Below are 19,576 nucleotides of genomic sequence, written 5' to 3'. Positions count from 1 at the left end.
TAGGTCAAAACCAAGTCAGCTGACGTAGGTCTTAGTTTTTACTCAATTCAACTTGCAAGGTGGATAATAATGAATTTATCTTTTTTGTGTCACACAGTGTGACACAATCTAGTTCCTACAGTGATACTGAGCAAAATAATTAAATCAGTCAAGGAATTCTATTGTCACATGCAGTTACAATACAGCGGTCACTGTGGCAGGCAGTGATAGTCTTATACTTAAAGCCAAGTCTCAAAGTCAAAATAGAAACGACAACAAAAGTACAAATACCAATTGCATCTATAAAATATATATTAAAACATTGGCTTTTTTCTTTTTTTTCCTTTACAAAAATAGTGGTAATGGGAGATTATATCCAAAACAAATTGAGGTAAAGAGTGTAGGCATTCTCATCGTTTTCTGTATTCAGGCCAATGACGATGATGAACTTTGGTTCTAGAACTGGTTCACTTTTAGATTCTTGGAACCTTGGTGCTTTCACAATCATTTTTTGGTTCCAGTTCCGAACCAACTTTTAGTGTTCTGATTCTGAACCAATTCCTTTTCAGTGGAAACACTCTGAAGTCTGAACTGGTTCAATATTAGGTGGACCGAACCGGTTTAACCCTGGGCTTGGTGACAAGATTGGAGAGCGCAATGGTGTTGAATGCTGAACCGTATACAATGAAAGTGTCTGTGCGTGTAATGATAGTGCCGGCTCAACTGGAACTTTAATTACCGTAGAGGAAATAACCTTCTGATTTGAGATTTGTCTGTTTTGTCATCTGTCTAAAAGGTGGAACAAAAAAAAAAAGTACTTCCTTGGCAGTATCAACTATCAAGAAGGAAGTGTACCAGGCAGAGCAGGACAACATAATTATGTGTTGTCCAGTTAAACAAATTTGCACCTAGGGTGCAAACCCTGCTTGTTGCACAATAATCTTATCATCAAAACCTTGTCTTTTGGGCAGCCTACTGATTTGATTGATCCACATAGTTTTGTCAAAGTCTTCCCACCCATTCTCGATTTTGACCTTGTTTGATTGTGACCTTTACTTTTGACCTTTTTACCTCAATGGTTAATAATAATCTCTTGGGGGCAGCATACTGATCATTCTCCCTCCCAAGTTTCATGATCCGTTGTCAAGTTCTCTAACAGACCAGACTGATTCCAAATACCCTAGTGCCACACATTACTGCTGTGGTTAGGTTAATACTACTATAGTAGTTTGGTAAGTAAGTCAGTCAGTTACGCAATGTATTCAGTATTGTAATATTTTATGTATAATGACTGGTGCGTACGCATATACTAATATATAGGTAGGTGCTGCTAATACAGGAACAGTACAGTACAGTACTTTTGAGCCAACTCCTGTGATGTTGCTGAGGTAGTTATTTTTGTCTGTTGGCCAAGTCAGAAACAAGATGGCACAGACTTTGATCTATGCTATGCACAGACTTTGATCCTACCGGTATGCTATGATATCACCAGAAGTCATTGCTGGATGTTAATAATGTAGTCATGGCTACATTAATAACAATCGTTGAATGGAAGAGTCACTCTGGCTCAGTGACAAAGCCAAGGCAATATATTGCGAACAGCGATGTTGACCTATTAAAGACCATAACAATTAGTGTTTGGAAGAAATTAAGCTTGTTTAGATGCCTTTTAATTTCACTGTACTGGGATTTAACTAACTACTGCAGACAAGATGCAGTAGTACATTTTCCAGTTCATGTAACAAAAGTACAGGAGCAAAGCCCGACCTTGCGTGAGATCGGGGGTTTTGTCGACGAGCTCCAAAAAAGGTCCACAATCGAACCAAATATCTTGACGTGTGTAGTAGCCCTTTAAATGACTTGAGGAGTGCAGAAGTGAGATTGATTTAACACATCATGCTGTCTCCCTCTGACCACATATCAGTCCATGGCCAGAAGAAGTGATAAGAGTGCAACCAAATCCCTGAACACAAGATAACCGAGTGACTCGTCTACACTCTCACCCACTTTCTCTCATGCTCACGTTCTCTCCTTTATTTCCCTTGTTCTGTCCCTATCACTTTAGTTTTTCTTTTTAAAATTATATATAAAATGATAAAATTAAATGTAAGAAAAGAAAATAGTATTTTTTTTACTCTAGTCTTGACCCATAAGAAATGGTCTGTGACCTGACCCACAAATGGCTCTTGACCCACTGTTTGGGAAACGGTGCTCTAGTCCAGGGGTTCTCAACGTTTTTGGCCGGGGACCCCCGGAAATGCTTTGGCAATGTCTCGGGACCCCCGCCCCGCCCCCTCCCGCCCCCCAATATAAATTGACTGCTACAATAACCTTAATAATAGAGACGATACACCATTAATAAATACTGAAACCAGATATACATTAGGGAAGGTGTATGCATGTACTATATGTAAACTCTTCATTTCTTTTTTCCAGCCATTCATTTTTTTTTTTTTTTAATAATTTGGGGACCCCCCAAAATAATTTGGCGACCCCCCCCGAGGGGTCGCGACCCACGGGTTGAGAACCCCTGCAGTCTATCTCTCGCGACCCACGGGTTGAGAACCCCTGCAGTCTATCTCTCGCGACCCACGGGTTGAGAACCCCTGCAGTCTATCTCTCTGTCTCCGCCCTCCTGTCGCAGCTTGACACAAGTGGCCGGCAGTGGCATTCATCTACTTGTCAGTGTCACCCTGTCTCATACAGGTTATGGCCTCGGAATTCAGAACCTTTCTTACGCAGTCAGACATATAACAGGTTGTGTCACTCGGGTCACCTCTTGCTTGCCATAGCTTGCAGTCTTGTAAGGGTTGGATGCTTGGATTTGGACTTGGCTGACTCGTCTGAGCAGGCAATAATGTTTAGTTTGGCTGCAATCGGGAATGGTAAGTGTTAAGAGAAGCAACATTTCTCTTAACACTTCCCTCCCTCCTACCTTTCTTTCTCTCTCCCTCCCACCTTCCATCTCCTCCTTCCCATGTTCTACACCTTTTTACAGTCATCTCTCTCTCTCTCTCTCTCTACTCCCACATTTCTTGTTCTCCCAGTATTGCATCACCCTCTTCTGCATCCTAATCCCTCCCAATTCCTCAGTCACCTCACCCAGGCCTCCTGCCTCCTACCTCCTCACCCAGTCCTAACTCCTAACCCACACCAACTCTCTGGAACAGTATCTAGTAGTAGAGACACATTTCTCTCCCGAGGCCCGAGGGGATACTGACAAAAAGAGGAGCGGATAATAGTGGAACAGGAACGATTAGGAAAGGGAGAAAACAGATACAAGGAAATGGGTCTGGACAGCATTGGGAGAAATGTGAAAATGGAGTGGAATGGAGAGAAGGGAGGTTATGAAATAGTGGAGGACGAGGGAGGCAAATGAGTATGACTGTCACAATTATATATACCTAATGTCGTGTTGTAAGCTTGTAGATCTGCTATTTCTGCTTTTTTTTTAAATCTTTTTTCAACATGGACACAATTATGACAAAATAATTGTGACTATTGTGCTATTGGATGATTATGTAATAATTGTGACAACCCTAGTAGGTGATTTAGAGATGATGTAATAGTAGGTAAAGGAGATTACCTTTTATAGTAGATGGAGAGAGGAAGTGGAGAGGATATTAACTTGAACGGGTCAAGAATGAGTGTACAGGAGACGTCGTTAAGGAGCGAAGGAGAAAAGGGTAGGGAAGAGCGTAGGATGAGGGAAATATAAGAAGATATCAAAGCAAGAGGATAAAACGTAGTGACTTAGGGGGAGATGGTAAGGAGAGAAAGGCAGAGGAGATGTGGAGGAGGACTGGATAGAGGGAGAGAAGGAATGCGAGGTAAAGTGAACCAAGTCAGGGAAGAGGGTGAGGACATGAAAGGAAGGAAAGAACAATGAAAGAGTTTGTAGTACATTAGAGAGGAAGGAGTTGAAAGGCTGAGGGGAGGAGAGAAGGTGCCAGAGAGCCAGAGACACTGGCACAGCTAGATCTTTACAGTTTATAACTGAACCCAGTTAGACCTGGAAAGCCTATTCATTGTTATACCATTCAAACCGGGAAACCATCTGTGTCATTTTAGATGTAGCCTGGGATCCACCTATGCTTTCTATGGCATAGGCAGCTCCCGGCAGGATCCACCGGGAGAATCTAGACGCAGCTGCGGGACATGAGACTAATTAATTAGAGCGACAGAGAGAGGAGTGTGTGTGTGTGTGTACGGGTGTGCGTGTGTGTGTCAATTTAACAAACTGATGCACACAACATCCTATCAGGCTTTCGTTAACACTTATCCTTCGCGGGAGTTGCATTCGTGGGTGGTGTTCACTTTCCTGCTGGTGCAGCTACCATACGTCATCTAGACGCGTCAATATAATTGACAGACGGTCCCATCCAATCTCCTGCGAAGTAGCTTGAAAAAAATCACACTTGTGTGAAGTGAGGGGTGTTCTTATAATCATACATCACCACACTCCGTGCTCAGCCAATCAAATCATCACATTCCATGTTACAGACACACACACACACACACACACACACACACACACACACACACACAAAGCTGTGTATAGGAGGGGCTAGCGCCCCTCAAAAAGGGACGGCTTTCTTCAGCGATTGGGCTACAGAGATCCCAGGCGGAAGTACGTTGTGAAACAAATGTGATTGTGAAGCAAGCGTCTCTCCCATTAATTCCGTTAATACTGCAGTGCATAATGTGATAGAAGATGATGAGTGGAAGACGAGAAGAGTTGTGGAGAGAAAGTAGAAGTGACAAGAGGAAGAAAACGAGAAGATTGAGGAAGGGGAAGAATGATCAAATCATAGCAGAGAAAAGACTATAAGAAACGGTAGCAAGGGGGAAATGACAAATGGGAGTGAAGAAGAGGAGTAGGAGAGAGAGAGCAGGCCTGGCCCTCGACTTCTCCAGATAAACACCCTATAGAAATATGACATAATGAGCTAGCTATAGCCAGGGGCTTCAACTCCATATATACTTGGTGGGGCACTTTGTTATTTTTTTCTGAACAGCACAGAACAGAGCACAGTATGGTAAACAGACTTTGTGTAAGACTTCCTCTCTGGAAGAGAGAGGACAAAGCTGCCTATAGTGTTCTTCCTCCAAGCATGATTGAGATCTGCAGTCATATTGCACTCCAAACTAGCTCTCTGTTCCAGTTTTGCATTGTGGTAGTGATGATGGCAGGCATACGTTTTAGAACTTCCAGTGATGTAAATAGGTTTTCAATGTAATGGGTCCCGGTACCCAGGGGTGGTCTTTTAGATGGGTCCCAGGGAGTCCTACTTCAACAACATTAAAGTACAGTCCTGACTACAGTATTGCATCCCAAGAACCCCGGAGGGTGACATGATTGTGTGAATTTGCGTCCTTTCTCAATGTAGTGAGTCTTAAGCCCTAACCACACCAAAGGGTCAAGACGGTTTTAGCGTTGTCCCTGCGGTGTGATATGTCTTGTTGCACGTTGACCCTGGTGATTCAATGCATGGAATGCAATGGCCCAAACCACACCAAAGGGTCGAGACGGTTTTAGCGTTTAACCACGTTTAACCGTTTGGACCCAAGGAGTTGCATGGTGACCCTTTGGTGTGGTTAGGGCTGAAGGATGCAGGCAATTGGCATTATTGTAGTACGCATGGAAAATGATGTGTCCTTGTAATGCAATGGGTGAAGGATGTGCACCACACAGCGCAGTAAAATCATGTGTTGGTGGGATGGACTCAAGTGGATCCATGACAGTTGTATTTCCCTCGTGGGATTAATGGGTCTATCTATTTGCCTAGTGTTTGTGTCCCTCTCTTAAAACTGGATTTTGCTTACTGTAAATTGCTCTGGATTAAGAGCGTCTGCTAAATGCCTAAATTGTACTGTGTACAGTGCACACCAGGTAGAGATAGTTTGAGTCTAGCTTTGTGGCCTTTCTTAAAAAGCCTGCATCTTAACAAATGATTTCCAGTAAATATCTTCAAACCTATGCTCAAGACAAGTATACCCTCTCAGTGTGACTGCGTGTGTAATGTGTATCTGTATGTGTGTCTGTCGCTCTTGTGTGCATTTTTTTTGCATGCATGTGGGGGGAAAATCCACCACAAGATGACAGAGCAGGACCTAGAGTGACCAGCCAATGACCAGTGGTCACACACAAACACAGACAGCATCTCCATAAAACTGCATGTGACGGCCGCCGACTACACCACAGTAGGAGAGTTGTGGCAATGGGCGTGAGGCAAACATGGCTGTGGGGCCCCACTACTGACAGACATTCTGTGTGTGCGTTTACACAAAGCAGAGAGGACACTGTTGGGAGGGACAGCGTTCTTCACTGACGGTATTCTCTGTAACCCCCCTCCCACACACACACACACACACACATACAGATTGATGTTTCCCACATGTTGTTGCTTACTTTGTAGCGTGGCTGATTATGTGTGTGAAAGAGATCTGGGCTTTGTAGCTAAACAACCCCACACTGTCCCAGTTCCACTTACAATGGCCTCATTTACCATATACATTTGTGTCACTTAGATGTTATCTTCGATTGTATTAGTCTGTTGGGGTGGGAGGTTTGTGTTCATCTATAGTTCTAATGGGGAGGTTTGACTCCCTAGCCAATGTGTCTATTGGCTAGGGTTGGGTAGCAAATCACAGTGCCAGTATGGTGCTGGTTCGTATAGGTCTGGTACCTACCGAAGTACAGATTGATGGAAAGGAGATATTGATGGATCTATCTATTGCGGTGTGCTTGTCAATCAATCAGATGTCAACAAGATGTGCGGAATGTGGATGTAATCTGACAAGACGTCAGCAGGTGGAAGCAGATATGCTGTAGTTACACAAAATCGTTCTTAAAAAAACTACTTAAAAATATCAGCGTCGTATGGAAATGCTTTGAATATTTCCAACATGTTGGAAACATAATAAAAAAAAAAGACTTTCTTAGTGCTGTCAAACTATCTAGCTACGGCTCCCGCTGGCCTAATGCCACATATAGGCTCTGGCCTGACAGCGCGTTGTGTGTTCGAGTCCCGTTCATGACGACCTTTGCTGCATGTCTCTCTCCTTCTCTCTCTCCCTCTTTCCTGTCCGTCTTCACTGTAACTATGAAGATACTACTTTTAATGGGTGTGCGTGCGTGCGCGAAAGAGTTCGACGGCATGCTTTGCGGACCACCTGCCTGAATATAACATCAATTTTGTGCCCATCTCTACATAATTTGGTGTTCATATATTCGAACAGATAAAAACTAGTATAATAGATGATTTAGGTAAAATAGCATAGGGTTAAGGCCTATTCATACTCCGGTTTTAGGTGATAAGGTGACCACCGAAACGGTGATTAGTAAAAACAGATAGATGTGTTTGGGTGAGCGGTGAGTCTCTCATCACCGCGGTGTGACGTCATGTTGTAGTTTTCGGTGGTCACCTTATCACCTAAAACTGGAGTTATGAATAGGCCTTTATACTGGACGGGGTGCGGCTTTGGCGGTGGCGATGTTGCCAGTCTGCCCGACGTGGGAACTTGCCTGTAGCCTGGTAGGCTGACTGAAGCAGACTGTGACAGTGTAGGCTGTAGGCACCATAACATAACAATTGCACTGTGTTTCTGCACTACTGCTCTGAACTTCTATCTTTCTAACTTCTATGTTTGATGTTGTAGCCTGTAGGTACTGGAGCTCACTTTCTGACTTGTGCTAATTTATTCCAGATAAGGGCATCAGCTACACGCCTCAAGTGTATCATCTAAAATGTGCTTACCGCTGCTTTCCCAAAACCAGTTTGTACGTCACACAACTGCATTTTTCAGGATGAAAGCCATCATAGCCCTCTCGGACGGCTGACAAGGAGTCTGCTACGCTGCATGTTAATTTTCTTTTGGCTTACGCCTTTGATCACTATGTGCTGCTGCGTAATGTGCAGTTACACCCTGTGTTTGAAGTGTGACCGGTGCTAATCCATTGGGTATACTAAGATCGCAGTCTCATTCCAATATAGCTAAAGTACAGTAGGCTTTTGAAATTGGTGGGGGTTCAATGCATACAATGATCCGCACACTGTTTCTCAGCTACCAGGAGCCTTCCTTTCTCATTGTACGCATTTTTGTTCAGTACCTGTAGAATTGTTTGAGATGTGCGTGCTTCCCTTTTCTGAGATGTACGTGCTTCCCTTTGGGTTCAATGCATACACCAGCACAACCACCATAGCCTTCTGCCACTGGTCACTAGCTAGCTCTACCGTAGTGGTTCAGTGGTTGTGTGCCTTGCTCAAGGGCATTTCAGTTGTACTGGTCACGAATTATGTGTACATCCACCACACAGATTTACAGAGCTGAGTCTTGGGATTCGAACGTTGGACTTTCCGTAAAAATCACACTTGTGTGAAGTGAGGGGCGCTCTTATCATACATGCTCATTGCTCATACATCACATTCACTGCTCAGCCAATTAAACCATCACAAATGTAATTCCGGCCAATCACTTTTGGCGTCTTCACTTTTCTGCCCTCATTTTTTCAATATACTTTGCTCAGCCAATCAAATCATCGCTATGGGGTGATCGGCCAATCATCAGCCAATGTTTGTGTTCACACAGACCCACAAAGCTGGGCATAGGAGGTTCTAGCGCCCCTTTAAAAAAAAGGGGGAAAAAAATAAATATCCACTTTCAGGCTTATTGCTCACCTTAATGGAATTATAAAACATTTACAAATGAGGGCCCTAGTTACATGTCACCCCCATGACATCTCTATCCTGCCTTTGTCCTGTTGAAACACGGTGAATGCCCACAAAATAACATTGAAACAGCACTGATCACCAACCAGTTTATACACTGTGGCCACTGTACACACCCTCCCTCTCTCCACAGCAGAAATGCCTAAAAATAAATCTTTAAAAAAATACTCTTAGTCAGCTGCTTAATGTTGATAAATGAGCTGTATCCATAGAGCAGCCTTATCAGTGTTATGTTAGCATTACTCCTCCTGACTCCATTAAACTGCATGGCTGATGTAATTTCCCCCCAGTTTGAGAGCAATCTGATGAGAGGGATGGAGGCTGGGAAAGTGTGTGTGTCGCACGCACGTACGCACACACGCCATATGTGAGACAGGTACTGTAGCTGATATGAGGGAGAGAGTGTAGGAGGGTGTGTGACTCTGTGTGTTGGGGTAATGTTGGGGGTGCAACACAGTGCTGTGAGAGAGAGGAAATTTGAGCCATCTCCAAACAAGAGCGACAATGAACAGCACAAAAGGCTTTTAGTTAGCATGCAAACATCAGCAGCATTCTTATCTCCCTCTTATCTCTCTCTCTCTCTCTCTCTCACTCACTCACTCACACACACACACACACACACACACACACACACACACACTCTCTCTGGATGTCTTTTTCCATATTTCACACACTCATATTTCTTCATCTATTTCTCTCACACACGCATACTCATTCTCTCTTCCCCCCTCTATATGTCCCCCTCTCTAATACAGGCTAAGTACAATACATCAGATAGTGTGGGAAATAACTTAATTGTTGTAATATTTATGAGGTCATGCATACAGTACACATTAGCAGCAGATAACCATATCCTGTCATCTGAGCCTGTTATCGACAGGCTCAGATGACAGGAAGTCTGCCAACCCAGGCAACGCTGTTTTCTGCTGTCTTCTTCTGGTTGCTTAGTAATAGGAAGGTTCATGGTTTGATTCCCAACTCCTCCTGGCTTTGTATCAAAATTCTAAAGTGTGCTTGAGCAAGACTATTATGGCCTAACTATTTTTAACATTTAAAAATTGTTGAAATAGCCGATCTACATTGACATGTTGTGAGCTTTTAAATCAGTTATTTGAACTATTTTAAAATGTTTTTCAAAATAGTAAAAACGACAAGCAGGATGATACCTTGCACGATTGCCTCCGCCTTCAGTGTTTGAACGGTGTAAAGCGCTATGGATTACATTACATAAATGTACCATTTACCATCTGTTTACCATTTATATTTGAATGGAAAATGATTGAATTAGCTTGTCTTGAAAGTGATTGTTGTGGAAATTAAATATTTCCTCGTGAGAATGAAGAATGCCATAGAATACATTTACATACACATTTAGAATACAAAATATCTTTAGTAGGTTTATTTGATACATCAGATGACAACAACAATATAATGATTGGACACACAAATGAGATGAGAAAAAGATGGAGTATTTCAACTCAAAGTTAGAAATGACTAGATACAAAGTTCCAGGAGGATGCAAAACCAATGCCACAGATACAAAAGCGATATAGACGACCCTGATGCAGTATTTTGGCTGAACAGTCTCCTTCCTCAGTAAACATCATCCAGGTGCCTCCCTTATCTGCCTTCTCCTATCCTGTTTACATTCTCGGCCAGGACACTCCAACCAGACATCATAATACACTGTGCACTAATAATGAACTGATTCAGCTTACAGTCATACAGTACAAGTGATGAAATAGTAATAGAAAGAATCAATCACTAATCAATAGGAATAAAATTAGTATCACTGTACGTGTGGAATATTGGCAGCTCTATTACTCTTATTACTCACTTTTGGACTATAGATGAAAATGTCTTTAGGGAACAACACAACCTGTGTGTACCACAGAATTTGTCAAACTTATTTGCTGCCTGAAGCTAAACTAGATAAAGTGCCCCTCGGGGCACAGGTCTCCACAGGTCAGGTTGTGGCCTCCTGCTGGTGCTAATAGGCAGCAGGTCAATGTGAAAAGGGGGCCATTTCTTCTTAGGCCTTGGATGGCAATTGGATGATTTGAGGCATTTTGTTCAAAAAAATGTGTTTTGCAAAACTCCACCTGTTGGTGGCGCTATAACAGGATAATGTGAAAAGGGTGGGATATATTCCTCAGCTTAGTAGGAAAGTCTGTGAAAGATTTCACATTAATTGCATGCTGCGTTCATGATTTGAGGCTTTTTGTTCAAAGCGGGCCAATCCTGCAAACTTTGAGGTTGAGGTTCATCGTTGGCATCCAGGGAGTGTGTGCGCAACATTTGGCATCGACCGGGTTAACGGTGCCGCAGATTAGCTGGTAACAGACGGACGGAGGGACACACAGGCTCACTCTCACACACACGGACGGAGTGCAAAACATACTCTCTCCCCATGCCTTTGGCGGCAGCCTGGTGGAGACAATAAGTGAATATGCAAAAAATATGGCGGCCGTTGTTGTCCCTCTGACTTCAGCGGCTACCAATGCCAGTTTCTGGGGCCCTTTGATCGAGTCTATTTCAGATCAAGATACATTTTTCTGTTTTTTGTTTTTTGTTTTCTTCTTTTTTTTCCCTTTACAGTACCCATTCCTACTAACTGATGGTGTGTGTCTGTTTTCTTTTTACAGTACCCGTACCCACTGGGTGTCGGCCTGGCTCTGTGCTGGTGTCTGCTGGTCTGTGCCAGCCGCATTTACATGGGAATGCACTCCATACTGGTGAGAACACACGCACACACACACACACACACACACACACACACACACACACACACACACACACACACACACACACACACACACACACACACACACACACACACACACACACACACACACACAGTGTCAGTGTTACAAACTAGATTATTGAGCGTGCCATACCGGCACTGCTGGCAGGAGGGAAAACGTGCAGGGACATTAGTGTGTGGGGGGGGTTCCTATAGGGCAGGCTATACAAATCTAACCAAATGGAAAGAGTACTCAAATTGAATTAACTAACTATGTGCACTGAGTGAGGGTATCTACCCTAGCTCTGGATAAAGACCAGATTGTAAATATAACCCTAATGGACCCCTGAAATCGGTTCTGAGATCAGAGTGGAGCTGAGAAAAAAGAAAGACTCACTTGGATGGCACCCAAACCTAAAATGCTGTTCTACCATGTGCAGTAATCCATGATCACACATGTCACGGTGCACTTTGATTCTGGGGAGGTTTGATGCGCTTTGTGCATGCACTCTCGGCTCTCACTTTAACTGACTAACAACTTTGTTCCCCCATATATTGTGCTGCATATGATCCCTGGTCAGCCAGTCTATCATAGCAGCACTTGATTCTAGCAACAAGACGATGTTGTGTGTTAGTTTGTCTGACACCTAGTTGATCGAGGTGAGAGAGCAACTGCACGTAGCCAGTAATAGAATGGTTATATAATTGTGGCGAGAGGCAAGCATGCAGCCAATACACAACAACGATTGCGCAACACAATCAGTGCCGGTCAACAAAAAAAAAGACCAGCGGTAGATGAGATCGACAAGTCGGCGGCTAAATAGCGGGTGGGACATTCAGGCCCTTCTGATCACCCCCTCCGGCGCCCATGTCATAATAGGCAAGTATTTAGCAAAGAGATTTGGTGTAGAGGAGGGAAAAAGAGGGGACCAAATAGAGAGACCCATGGGGGACCCTGGTCAAAGAAAGATAGGGTTTAGTGATTAAAGGAGACATGTCACACTCTGGTGAATGATGTCAGTCTCAGCAGCGTGCTTTGCTTTGGCCGTCTGTCGTAGAGGCAACAGTTGTCCTGGTAACGCCTGTATCGTGTCACAGTGGTTGATTGATAGGTGCCTTAGGTTCCAGAGCGAGTGACTCAATATGGGCCACGTCATGTAAACATTACACCATGTTGACCAGACCTGGCTGTCAGCCCAGACACATTTAGAAGGCAGTTCCACAGCATATTCTTCTGTTAAATGGATGGTCTTTTTTTAATCCAAGAGAGGTCAGGATCTGACCACACAGTACCAGAACCAGTGTCTTTTAACTCGAGTGTCCGACCACTCCAAGTGTAATTTGACTAGAGGCTGACTGCTGAGTGAAACTATTAGGGAGTAAGAAATATATCATTATTAAAGCACAAAGCAACTGTATGTAATGGAGGCAGCTATTTTATACGATATATCAATGAACTAATTGATTTTATAATTTTTATCCCACGATTTTTGCAACCCATTCTTTTCACCCAGTGTCAATTTTCTAATGTAATCCTGGGCGCTACACTTCCTCTGCCAACCTGGGGGGGCAGCGGACTGACCTCATGTTTCCTTCTATGTGTAGTCCAAGCTGCTTCTTTTCACCTGACAGGGGAGAGTTTCCCTGGCCGGACGTAGCGCGTGGAAGGAACACGTTATTCCGACCAGTTCCTTTCCCCTCCATCAGGCGCCCCGGCTGGCCAGGGGGGAGGTAGTTTAGAGACCAGGAAGTTTAGAGACCAGGATTACTGCATGTTTTATTGTGAGGGTATCTACCCTAGGACACGGGGAGAACATGCAAACTCCACACAGAAGGGCCCTTTCACCAACTCCGCCTCGGGTATGGGCACTGACGCGGAGGAGAGAACACGCCCACAGCGTCCCCAGCGGGAATCGAACCCAGGACCTTCTAGCTGTGAGGCGACAGCACTACAGACTGTGCCACCGTGCCCCCCCCTAAATGGAACTATAGAAAAAGTGCCCTTCTGGGCACAGGTCTCCACCAGGAGGATAGGAGTGTGTGTGTGTGATGTTTGGCATGTTTAGGAACTGTGTGTGTGTGTGTGTGTGTGTGTGTGTGTGTGTGTGTGTGTGTGTGTGTGTGTGTGTGTGTGTGTGTGTGTGTGTGTGTGTGTGTGTGTGTGTGTGTGTGTGTGTGTGTGTGTGTGTGTGTGTGTGTGTGTGTGTGTGTGTGTGTGTGTGTGTGTGTGTGTGTGGCGGCTTGGCCTGTTGTAGCGCCACCATGAGGCTGATTTTAAAACGGTCAAGTGGCATTTCTTCCAAAGCCTAGTGGGAATATGCATGCACAGTTTCACCACAATCGGACGCTGCGTTGAGTAGTTGTGGCGATTTGTACAAAACGGGTACAAAGCGGGCTACTCCTGAAAAGTAATATTAGAAAATGTGTTTTACATATGTCGGCCTCCTGGTGGCGCTATAAAGAGCAGATGTGAAAAATTCCAGGCAAAGGTTTTTCCTTGGCCTCTAGGGAGTTGGCATACAAAGTTATCCACAGATCCGTGCAGTTAGAGGTAAAAACACTTTTCGGCCAGTTATAGCGCCACCATGAGGCTGAGTTGAAAATGTTCATGTGGCATTTCTTCCTCGGCCTAGTGGGAATGTGCGTGCACAATTTCACGGAAATCACACGATGTGTTCATGATTTGCAGCATTTTGTTTGAAACTGAGCACTCTTGCAAACTTTGGAAGCCAATCTTAGCCAATCAGGATGGAGTCTGAGAAATTTGAAAGACCCGTTTCGTTGAATGGCTCTAGAGAGACTGTGTACCAATTTGTGTGATGTTTGGACAAAATCTGTAGGTGTACTGTCCAAAAACTTGTTTTGCACAAAGCGGCATCCTGGTGGCGCTATAACAGGCCGTTCTGGAAATTTTGGGGCAGAGGTTCATCGTTGGCATCCAGGGAGTGTGTGTGCAAAAGTTGGCATCGACCGGGTTAACGGTGCCGGAGATTAGCTGTTCACAGACGGACGGACGGACGGACACACGGACGGACGGACACACGGACGGACGGACGGAGTGCAAAACATACTCTCTCCCCATGCCTTCGGCCTGGTGGAGACAATTATTCCCAGCATCATCTTCTGCATTATGTTCTGGTCAGACAGAACGGACAATATATTATACGCTGGTACCGATATATCTGTGCTAGGCCGACAAAATTTGTGGGACTGAGGGGCTTTAAAGTTTAAGCTGAACAAGCGAGCAAAGCATTTTCCCAAGTAGAACTTCTTTGGCACTGAGCAAGACTGCAGCATTAATTCATCATGCTCTTACAAGGGAGGCTTCTGCAGTGGTGATACTATTAAAAGATGTTGCTACAGAAATGTTTGTAATGTGCAGACAGACCTGAGCTTTACTCAAATTCTGATACTGAAACCAGGCTACTGCAGAGTGGTCTATCTTAACTTCAAAGACATGTAAAATGTGGCAGATAAGTTAAACCAAGACCTCCATATATAATTTCTTCCGCTGCTTGGTGTTTCATTGGGAGTCACTCCATCCAAAAAGACTAGGGCAAAGAGAACAATGAAAAGTTTTGAGTAGAAAAGTTTGGTGCTGATACCTCAGCAGCCTGTGTTCACGTGATCCACCTTTTTATCAAGAAAATGTGAGTCTTTTTTCCTAAAGAACGTACAAAGAAAAAGAAGGGGGCAGGGGTGGTGGCATGATTGACTGACACAGTATTCAATGTAACTATGCTTGGACCTTGCCAAATATTGAAAACATTTATTTTTTCAAATCCATACAAAAATTATAATAGTACTGTAGGTCGTGCAGATATGGAGGTGATCAAGGTTGAAGTAATCAAGGTGAAGCTCCGCCCCCACCACTCTGCAGCTCTAGGTCTGGCAAGCAGCGCTGCTCACAGATCACAGATCACAGATTTGTGTGTGTGTGTGAGTGTGAGATGGTTGTGTGTGTGTGTAAGGTTTGATAGTCAGGGAGGTGCTACCATGCCTGCCAGCCTCATAATGTGTTCTGGAAACCATCACAGCTAATCAAACCACTTCCTCCATTGTTGTTCTACAGGAAATGTTTTGGGACACGAGGCTTTTTCCTACCTGGTATTGATATTGATGCTGACATGAAAAAACTATTATTATTATTATTTTTCTTATCTTTGGACTTAACGTGAAGGCTTGCACAGTCTAGGAATGAAAGCTTACTGTCCACTCTGGATAATGGCGTGCCGTAAAGCAAAATCCTCTAGAATTTGATAAGATTATTGATAAGCTTCAATTTGATAGAGCTTCCAGTTGTTTATCCTGTATACTGTATGAGTTAAAATTAGGTAAATAATCGTCTTTAACTGGCCATATATGCATACAGTGGACATTTTGCTTTTACAGTACATCATACTTGGAGGTGGGAAACCCCACTGAGGTGGTGGTGTTGTTGACCCTGTGTGCAGTGGGAACAATGCAAGAAAATTGATAATTTGATAGTTTTTAACTAAGCCTATACTTTATCTGCAACAGTAGCAATACATTAAAGAATAGGCGGTGGCGTTCCTTCTTCTTTGGCCTTTTATGTGTAGCTTATTAGGAGAAATGACACAAACACGTTTCTGTTTAGATTTTATTCTTGAGCCTTCTTTGTCGTCCTTCTCTGTGTTATTCATCCATATCCTCTGTCACAATTGATCTGGACCGTAAGGTACCACAGTGATTTACCCCATAGTGGTGGGTATTGCCTGCAACCTCACGATAGATATGTATCATTCACGATACAGAGGCCACGATATGATATATATATAGCGATTATACGTTGATTCCAAATAATGACCATTAGGGCTGGGTATTGCCAACAACCTCACGATCGATACGTATCACGATACAGATGGACCACAGATTGCTGATGTTTTGACAAAGTTTCCAAAACAAATTGAAAAACATTTAAACTAAAAGCAAGGAGAAATGGATAATTGCCAAAGATTTATATATCGAAACTGGCAGACAGAAATTGTGATGTATGTTTGTTTTAAAGCCGTGTCACACACAGCATTTCCACCCGTATTCATATGGTACGATACAATTATCGGCAAGGAATACGATACGATTATTACCATATCGATTAATTGAACCCACCCCTACCCCATAGATTTAGACTTTATTTTATAGTAGTTGCCCATTCAAAATGTATACTATTAGTAATGTCCAAACCACTCTCCATTCAATTTTGACATGACTGCCAAGGTCAATATGACCTGATTATATACCCAACAGGTCACCAAGACTGTAACTCTTGCACCATTTACTCTTGACACCATATCACTTTGAAATGTAATCTTATCATCTAGCTAAGTCACATTGGATAATGAGGTCAGCTTTAATGTTTTATTTGATAAACATTGACCTATTCAGAATGATGATGGCAGATTTTCTTGAAGTCTCTAGGGTTCCTTTCTTGGCCATATGAAAGAGTATTGTTAATTGGTCTGTCAGGGTCTGTGCCATGAAGTTTATCTACAATCATTGTATCTACTTGTTCTGATATCTGATCTTATTAAGTTGTTAACCATTTGAGATGAACTGTACATCTGAAAGCGTTTGAGTGTGTTTGACCACCATTCTTCAAATGATCCACAAGCTCATTGAAATTGTGCATGGAGACTTGGGGTGGGTTCTTCTAGTGGTCTTTTACAGCAGAAACTGACACTGTCTGCATCAGGGGTTCTATTCTTTTCTTTGTGTAGTTTAAGGGGTTGAGTGTGACACTACACCTATGCTATTAATTCTAGCCATGTTCTCATTGCATTACCAAATGGCACATATACAGTGCCCTCTGGGCCCTGCAATGCCAGCTTGTCTGCTTTCTAGTTCATTGTTTCACAACTCTCTCTGCTTGGCTCAGTGGAGGATATAACCATTGAAACCGAATACATGTATCAATCAATCCACCATGTATCCTAATCATCCAGAGAGGGGATGAAACATTTCAAAGGCAGCAATAAAGTGAGTAATAAATCTTATAGTTGACTCAGGTGGCAACCTTTGGACCAGTGGGGACACGGGGACTTCATTGACTCGGGGGGCAACCTTTGGACCAGTGGGGACACAGGGACTTCATTGACTCAGGTGGCAACCTTTGGACCAGTGGGGACACGGGGACTTCATTGACTCAGGTGGCAACCTTTGGACCAGTGGGGACACGGGGACTTCATTGACTCAGGGGGCAACCTTTGGACCAGTGGGGACACGGGGACTTCATTGACTCAGGTGGCAACCTTTGGACCAGTGGGGACACGGGGACTTCATTGACTCAGGTGGCAACCTTTGGACCAGTGGGGACACGGGGACTTCATTGACTCGGGTGGCAACCTTTGGACCAGTGGGGACACAGGGACTTCATTGACTCAGGTGGCAACCTTTGGACCAGTGGGGACACGGGGACTTCATTGACTCAGGTGGCAACCTTTGGACCAGTGGGGACACAGGGACTTCATTGACTCAGGTGGCAACCTTTGGACCAGCGGGGAGCAGACACAGGGACTTAAAGAACTCCATAGGCATCCCAAAGCATGGGATACTGGTATCAATGTTTCAGCTAGCCGCTATTTACCGCCTCGCTGTCACAGCTTAGTTTGTTACTTAATGGACCCATTTTTTCATGTCAAGGACCCCCCAAATTGCTATGTATATGGCCATGGACCCCTATTTGAAAATGTTTTGTGTTAGGGACCCCCATAAGATAAGATTTGTTAAAATGTTTCGAAAATAGCAGATCTACATACAAGCTCACAATGCATTGCATCACAACTTGTGACTTTGTAGATGGGCTACATTAATTGGATTTGAGGTTACATTGCTGCGTGCCTATCTAGTTGCAACTGTTCATGACCATGAACTTTCCGATGAATGTCTGATTAACTGGCTTCCGCCCTTCCTCAGGGTTGCTATAGTTTTATGTAACAAAATAAAACAAACAAATAGGCTGCAACTGTATTTTTGTGTTAACCAGTTGTTAGCCAGCATTTTACTGGTAAGATGTGAATGAATATTTTCCCATAATTTACTGTAGGCTTGATAAAATTTACCAATGAAATGAATGCAGTTACAGTACAGTACATATCAGATATCTTCTCTCACCAAGATTCCATGCTTATGTGACTAACAGAAGGTTTTTGTCTTCAACCTCCGTATTCACTTACATGTGTGAGTTAGATATGTTAATAAATAGTATATCAATGATCAGTAGCAGCAGTTTCCTGACTTTGACTGGATTCACTCTTTCAGTTCTGATTATTTCCTGGACCTCTTAACCTTTTCCTTTAGTTGAGTACTAAAGTGATGCTGGTTGTAATACTATTTTAGTCATAATCACATCATCTTTAAATTCTCCACAGAGTCAAATGTGTCCATACAACATGTGTTGGACTGCTGTGGTCAGAACATGTGTTCCCAGTTCAAGAGCATGCCAACACATGACTCCACCACTGGAGGGAAAGTGCGTGTGTGCATGCTTTTGAGGACCAATGAGCTCATAAGGCTACAAACATGAGGGAAATACTGGGAAGTGGAGATAGCCAGCTGGTCGTTTCAAGAGACTATCATAGTCTTAGGTTGTTTTTTTTGTGCTGCGCTAGTGGTAAGCTAAAAACTCTCTCAGACATACACAGGCAAACCCAAATCTATATCCAGTGGACTACTGGGAAGGGAACTATGTGTCATTTTCATTATATTAATGTCTGTGAATGACCCCTACTCTCACGGCATTGTCAGTCCAGAGTTCAGTGCCAGTTAAGGCTTTCCTGTTTCCTGACAACGATGGTGAACTTCTTGTTGAACTTAATCGCCACCATAAAATGAACCAATGAAACAGACCTTTGTGCCCAACTGAAAATGTCACCTGGTTGACCCAAAGTGTCAGTGTGTGTGGGAGAAGGTGAGAGAGAATGAGATTTGATATGTTTATGTGTCTTTGCACTTGCTTTTGTTTATGTTTCTGAGGTTGGTGTGCTGCAATACTAAAGTTATACTAATGTATTGTCTGAGAAATGTGTTAAAGAGGTCTAACAATTAGAGGTACCGTAACCAGATGATATGCTACTATAACTTTAACTAAAAGGTTACAGCATCA

At 43.4% G+C, this 19,576-nt stretch overlaps 1 protein-coding gene across 1 annotated transcript in view; it reads left to right on the top strand.

The window, feature by feature from the left end:
* LOC306942795 (sphingosine-1-phosphate phosphatase 1-like) overlaps nucleotides 1-19,576 on the top strand; it is a 31,063-nt gene that overhangs the window by 3,026 nt on the left and 8,461 nt on the right. The window contains exon 2 of the mRNA XM_079528887.1: nucleotides 11,357-11,446. Coding sequence (XP_079385013.1) covers nucleotides 11,357-11,446 — 90 coding nt within the window. The remainder of the gene's footprint in view (nucleotides 1-11,356; nucleotides 11,447-19,576) is intronic.

Source organism: Electrona antarctica (genome assembly GCF_951216825.1).
Source record: "Electrona antarctica genome assembly, chromosome: 18".
Lineage (NCBI taxonomy): Eukaryota > Metazoa > Chordata > Actinopteri > Myctophiformes > Myctophidae > Electrona > Electrona antarctica.
Note: the sequence above shows the minus strand (reverse complement) of the source record. Positions and strands in the feature narration are given on the sequence as shown.